The 6,905-nt window shown below is 32.6% G+C and overlaps 1 protein-coding gene across 2 annotated transcripts; it reads left to right on the forward strand.

Annotated features, from left to right (window-relative positions):
• Nucleotides 1–20: 20 nt before the first annotated feature.
• LOC109584677 (uncharacterized) lies at nt 21–5,595 on the forward strand. 2 transcript variants are annotated; one of them, XM_020000496.1, is made up of 16 exons: nt 21–224; nt 282–307; nt 989–1,194; nt 1,250–1,355; nt 2,505–2,782; nt 2,828–2,883; nt 3,626–3,935; nt 3,983–4,116; nt 4,168–4,286; nt 4,334–4,445; nt 4,492–4,662; nt 4,712–4,775; nt 4,826–5,002; nt 5,045–5,112; nt 5,167–5,279; nt 5,329–5,595. In XM_020000496.1, the coding sequence occupies exons 1-16, from the start codon at nt 200–202 to the stop codon at nt 5,470–5,472; spliced, it is 2,109 nt and encodes a 702-aa protein (XP_019856055.1). In that variant the 5' UTR covers nt 21–199; the 3' UTR covers nt 5,473–5,595. The 2 variants fall into 2 exon arrangements, with proteins under 2 accessions (XP_019856055.1, XP_019856056.1); XM_020000497.1 differs by lacking the exons at nt 21–224; nt 282–307 and having other exon boundaries at nt 1,111–1,198.
• The last annotated feature ends 1,310 nt before the right edge of the window (nt 5,596–6,905 follow it).

Below are 6,905 nucleotides of genomic sequence, written 5' to 3' on the forward strand. Positions count from 1 at the left end.
TAGGGCATGCATTATATTAATGTATTATGCATGCATGGTACTTCCTGTTTCGTAAATCTATGATGTCACTAATTATTTTTATCAAGTGCAGTGCGCGTACGTTACTGATGCATTATTATCATCACGTGCCTGTAACTGACTGATCTGACTCTTGAAGCTGTAAGAAAAGACCTCGGAAAAGACTGAAGCAAGAGTGAATATGGGCAATGTACAATCAAGATGTGGTGAGTAGATTTATTTCATCGACTAGATCTAATTATATCTACTCTCTTCTGCATTAGATTTTTCGGAAGTAGATGAGTTGGAAGTAAGCTTGTCAGTAGAGTAGAATCTGTTATGAAATGGTTTGTATTTGTATTATGGGACTCTTCCTGTAATTTTAATGATAAAATTTTTTTTAAATCTTAAATGTCTCATAATTGGTGCGTGTACTCGTATACAACAGGGATTGGAAACTCTCAGATATTAATAATTAATGCTTGTTACAGAATCAAAATGGCTGCCCTATTCTTCATTTTCAAGATAGTTTATTCAGTGAGTATTAACCATAATAACCTGAGGAAATGAATCATAATATTGTCACGATGACAAGTGCCACGCCCAATTGTGGGAAAGATGCATGCATTGCAATGGAAAATATTTACCTATTTCAAGGGCTTGAATTTGCTTCAGCAGAGGAAACACATCGAGAAACTAAGTCATCCTGGTCTTAAAGACACAAACTACTCATATTTATGTGTGGGTTAATGTTTTGATCTTGTAAGCAACATGTTCTGATTTTGAAACAAGTTGTTCACAAGAAAGTAACCACAAATGTTGCTAGCAAGATGTTTGCCATACCATAGTGTTGGTTTTGCTGGTTGCTGGAATTGCCTTGTAAAGAAGGCCTCTTGAGTAACCACAAATGTTACAAGCAACATGTGAAACTATTGAATGCTTGTTTTTGTATGGATCCATCATTATCATGTACATGTATATACCCTTTCAGAAAAAGATTCAATCATTGCGTAGCCATGCTCTGAAAACAATTGATGACTCCCATAAAAGACATGGCAAAGGAGGAGGTTCATGCATTAATGATAAAAGACTACAATTATTCCTTCATCAAATCAAGAACAAGATGTTACTGGTAGCTGTAGTGGGGGAAGGCAGTTGTGGTAAAAGTACTCTTATTAATGCTTTCCTAAGAGACAAGTATGTAAGCAACTGTAATGATAACAATTATAATAGTGACTATTTTATGTCTTAGAATCTTACCATCAGGAATTGGAAAAGTTACTGGTTTCAGGATGTTTATTGGGCATGATCCAAATGTTCATAAAGGTCCTTGTGAAAGCTTTACTGGGCACTGTGATGTGAGTGCAGAATATTTAAAAGATTTTGCCTTGTGATTGTGAAGCATCTAATCCCCATGCATACCAAGGTTGGGAGGTTGGGGTCAAGCACTTAGGACTTAAGTTTCAAGCTAGCTTAAGTACAAATAATTGAGCATTTTGAAATGACTATAAGACTATAAGAATAAACTTAAGTAATATTGCAAGTACTGTTAAGTATGTAAGCATGTAAGCCTATTATATGTTATTGAGAATCCAACATGTACATGAGGATTTCCCTCAGGATTTTGGTATAGTGCTCATGCAGCTTCTTGTCAGTGGATAATGGATCTGTGGATTGTCAATTAAGTTGCTCAAAATTAAATTGGGCCAAAGACCCTTTTCAAGTTGATTTGCAACGAAATTACAAGAAAATAATTCTGTATTTTTATGATTTTTTTCTGATACATACACATGTCCTTATGTTGTGTATCAACTTTGAGCTGATTCCAGATTTTTTATGAATTTTTTAAGTGGCTCAAAAATCTAGCTAACAATAAAACTATATCCTTTGGTCTTTGGTCAAATTTTGTCAAAAATGGCTAGGAGAGAATTCTACATTTTAATATAATTTTTTCTAATACATAAATGTTTTTAAGCTGTGTATCAACTTTGAGCTGATTTTGATTAAATTTGGATTTTTTATGAATTTTAAAGTTGCTCCAAGTGCCATATACTGTATTGTAGTGCTTGTCAGCTCATGAAGTATGCTGTTTAGCTCACTTAGCATGTTTTATGGGAAACCCTGGTGTATATAGTCCCTTTATACAAAATATTTAAGACTAAATTGCAAGTAGCTCAAGCCAAACTTAAAAAGGAGAATTTAAAATACATCCTGCACTTCCTCAAGTGGACATGCAACTTACTGCATGGCTTATCAGACAAATGTAGTGTGTATTACAACACATACTTCGTACTTATTAAAGTGTTACAATGTAGCTAATGCTTAAATCGTGCTTGAATTATGCTTAAGCAATACAAAAGAGCTTGTACTTGTGATTTAAGCCAAAAATTACATGCAAATCCCTAGACTTAATTTTTTATGCTTGTGCTTATGACTTAAGCAAACCAGAAGTGCTTGACCCCAACCCTGAATTGCATACTATAGTTATATGAAGTTTATTTTAATAGAAATGTCCATATTTGGTCAGACAGATTGGAGCAAGTGATAAGTTGTGCCATGGAGTAAAGGATATTAAATCGAAAATTACAGAAAAGAACAAGAAAGATAAGGATCAGAAGGAAACCTTTGTTCTCTATACTTACATTCCAGTATTTGATTCATTGAGCTCATCAACTGAGTGTACACCTTACCTTGTGGACTCTCCTGGAGTAGAAGTTATCAATGACGATGTTAAGTCATACTACAGCATACTGTCTGCTATGATTTATGTTGAGAACTACGTAAGGTAAAGTAGATTGATGAAAAATGTGATATCATTTGTAATCTATAGACTCTTGCAAAATGAAGATAACATAAAGAAAGAGTTAGGTTGCAAGCCAGAAAATGGTAATTATAGTTTTAAAGATGATACATAACTTCACCTATTGCATCAGTTCCATAGAACACAACATAAGATCCAATCGGTCTTATATTATGTTCTGCAGAATGTTGTAAATATTATAGTATTACATATAGGCGGTAGCCTATATGTAGGATTGAGGTTGATTTTTCAAGATGGTGGCCGTTTTTATGATTTTCAAAGACTTATAACTCTTTTATCTTACGTTGTACAGCCTTATAAATGGGTTAGATGAGCTCTCCTTCACTGAGCGATTCTCCTAGTACCTTTAAAGTGGACTGTAATGTAGTGGGAGCATTTCTGGAGAATAGGCCCAAATTCAAATTTCTGGCAAAATTCTTCAGACTTTTTCTTCTTCTTCTTCTTCTTTCATCTTCTTCTATCAACACGGAAATCTTTTAATCCAGAGAACCGCTCAAGTTGGCTTTTACATCATTCCTTTGAGCTTGGGTCAAGGACCGGACATGTAAGAACTAGAACAACACTAGTGTGATAACAAATCCTACACCACTTCATGAAAGACATGGCTTAGTTATCATGTAGTAGCCTGTGTGGATAATTACAATGCTTTTGGGTTATATTCTTCATGCAGTGGTGTAGGATTTGTTATCACACCACTTTGCAAGTACCCTCTTGTTTCTTTACTTTTTTACAATTTAATCCTACTACTTTTCCATTTTTAATGTTTTTTATTTACTTTATATTGTCATTATATATAATCTTATATAGCATCATTATTTTTTGCTGTGAGTCATTTTGACAAATACTACACATCGCATGCTGATGAGCTAAATCCTAATGGAGAGGAAACTAAAGTTATAGTTGAACGTAATATTGAGCTGGTTAGACGTGAAGAAGTATTTCCTGTTTGTGGTTTATGGGCTCTACATGCACACCTTGCAATGAAGTATAAGGAAAGAGATCAGATGTCATATAGTGTTATTGAAGAGGCTTACAGAAAGGTATCTGGAGAGGAAAGTTTGGATAATAAAGCTTCGTTTGTTTTGGAAACTTCAGCATTTAAAGAATTAGAAGAAAAGTAAGTATGCTAATTATACTAGTTGAAGTAACAATTTATATATATAGATTGAAATGTTTGATTAATGAAACAAACTTTCACCAATGGAATATCATGATGTACAAACAATGCCAAGCACTTTTAGAAGGTCCTATTCGAGCAGGAGATACTGCTTTACTTATCATTGAGTCTAAAATAAATGGTAAGCATTTTAATTTTTATCAAGTAAAAATGATTAAACTTATAAATATAGAAAGCTTTAGAAATGTAGAAAGAATAAAGGTAAAAATTGAAGTTTTAAAAAATTTGGAAGAAGGTGTTCAAAAATATGCTTCAGAAGAATTGGAACAAAATATACAACAATTGTCATCTGTAAGTTGATGTCTTGTTAATTACAGAATTTTTATTATTAAGTTCAGATTTTCTTTACGACAAGAGTATCTCCAAAAATTGAAGAAAAAATGACATCATTTTATAGTGGCTGCATAAACTCTGCAAATAATGATTATACATTCGGTCAATACTTGAAAGGTGCTATAATTTAATAATTAATATTTATAATTGCTTTAAAATTCAGGCTGGGATGAGTTTAGTAAACAAGATCTTTCTGATCTAATTAAGCAAGAGCTAGATGATGAAACAAGAAAATGTGTTGAACATTTAGAATTCAAGCTTCGAGAAAAATATAAGAATTTGATAAGGCATATACTAGATCATGATTCTCAGAGAACAACTTTCACTGTAGAAGGTATGTAAATTATTACAATAACATTACATGCATGCCTACATTTTAATAGCTGAAATCCAAAAAACTGGTTTTTTAATTGGTGAGCCTTCTGAGGACATAAGGAGTTTTGTCAAGTAAAATTTGATAATTATATACACATGTAGCTTTATTAAAATTATTATAGTGATAGAACTAAAATGAGAAAATGGTGGCACATTGGATGGGGAACATTTACTGGAGTGGCTGGTGTTACTGTAGCAGTTTTAGCAGCACCATTTGCTGGGCTGGGACTGGGTCTGGGTCTGAGTGCAATCGCCCTTTATAATGTATTTAGCACCACAGATCAAAATATGAAACTTAGGTATTTATAATAGAAATGGTTAATGTATAATAAAATTAATAGTAAAGAAGATGTCAAAAAATTAAATGACAAAATGAAATGTGAGATAAAAAAAACTTGTGAAAGCAAATGTAAGCAACAATTAGAGAAAGTATAGATCTGTAATGAAAATAATTTTGTAACAGTATTATTTAGTGCTACACAGGCTATAAAAGATACACTGAGAGACTACAATAAATCACTGAAGGCTCAATATGATAAGGAATGGGGGTTAAAACTTAATAAAGATTTGCTTAAAGTGAGTGTATGGAAAATCAAACTTCATTATAATTATGAATGTTTTGCAGGCTCAGAGCTTATCAACAAGTATATGTGAGGAAAAGAGTAAGTTGACACAAGCACTTGATGAACTGAAGGAATACAGTGATACTCTTCAAGGTTTGGTCGATGCAAGCTACACAACTGGAGATGATGATTATTTTATAATTTGATTAGCTCAGTCTCTGATAAGCTGTGCACTTTGTACTTTAGTAGTTAAAAGCTTATAATTGATTGCGCATGTAATTTATAGTTATAATCCTAAAAGTTCATTTCAACCGTATGATGAATATCAATGAGTTTATTATGGACTGAGTGTTGAAAAGGATGCTGGGAGTACCGAGTATTTTATTTTTTTTTAAATGATTGGTGATTGACCAAGAACCAACTGCATGCAAGTTGGAGGTCTTTATGTGTTAAAGTACAAATTTTAATAACAACATCCCAATATTCTTGCATTGTATAGTGAATGGAGCAGGCAGCATAAATTAAACAGTAAATGTGTGTTGCATGCCTATGCTATTTATAAGAATGCAAGTTATACTAGCAATATGTTGATCCTTGTACATACATAATGAATAAGAGTAGAGTTTAACTGTTAATGAAAGTAAGACTCTGAGATGAATTAGATACGTGACTGTCCAGAAGCTTAAGTAAAAGTGAAGTATAGTAAAGATTTTTTAATAAATACAATTTATATGATTGGTACTTATAAATGTTTAGTGTAGCTATCTACTTTGGTTTTGTGGTTTCAATTTAGACCGTCTGGAAGAAGAGTCATAGGATCTTATTAATATATAACAAAGTAATTACTCAAGGAGCAGCTCAGTGTCTGTCATTCCATGCACCAAACAAGAATGTGTCAAATTCTTTTGATTTATGCATCTGATGCCCAAACAATGACTGATTCCAACTGAATTTTTTTTAGCTATGAGCTTCTATATATTAAAAATAAGCAGATTTCTAAAAAATATCATGAGCTATAGTTCATAATTTTTAAAAAATAGTTGGCTCAAAAAACACCTCCATTTTAGGAAATAATTAAAAATAGGATCAGATGTATCCATAAAAATTATTATTTTTAGTCTTGAAAAAGAGCCATATACCCACTCATAAAACTTTACACATTTTGCAGTGCCAATAACAGTTGCTGTGAGCTTCACTTCACAGTTCAAATGGGATCACTGGTAAGTTGATTAACTGTTAACTGAGTGTCCATGATATTAGATATTAAGAAATGGAAACATTGGAAGCATTAGAATCAGAACATAGAAGTCTAAAGCTGCACTCTCACTAGAGATCTAATCAGGTATAAGTATGTCATTATGCAGTAATAAGGTATGGAGTTATATCATAATATTAGAAAAAAAGGACTGAATTGTATGACATAAATCTATATGGCAACAGAATATAACGAAAAAACAGGTAACAAAAATTATAATGCACTTAAGCTAAAATAATGATAGTTCCCCATAACTTCCGTCCTGATTTGAACTTAGGTCACTTTTAATGCATGACTATAGCTAATTCTTACAAGAGAAGATATTTTTCTGCTCGAATGGGTGGCGGTATTGGGGCAAATGCCTGTTCAACTGCCTCACTGCCA

Source organism: Amphimedon queenslandica, unplaced genomic scaffold (assembly GCF_000090795.2).
Source record: "Amphimedon queenslandica unplaced genomic scaffold, v1.1 AMPQUscaffold_13181, whole genome shotgun sequence".
NCBI classification, from domain to species: Eukaryota; Metazoa; Porifera; class Demospongiae; order Haplosclerida; family Niphatidae; genus Amphimedon; species Amphimedon queenslandica.

Excerpts from the sequence above, each read along its gene's own strand:
- LOC109584677 (XM_020000496.1), top strand. The coding sequence starts at position 200 with ATGGGCAATGTACAATCAAGATGTG. Across the intron at positions 2,884-3,625 it reads AGGTTGCAAGCCAGAAAATG|CATCATTATTTTTTGCTGTG; the intron begins GTAATTATAGTT and ends AATCTTATATAG. Across the intron at positions 5,280-5,328 it reads TTAATAAAGATTTGCTTAAA|GCTCAGAGCTTATCAACAAG; the intron begins GTGAGTGTATGG and ends AATGTTTTGCAG.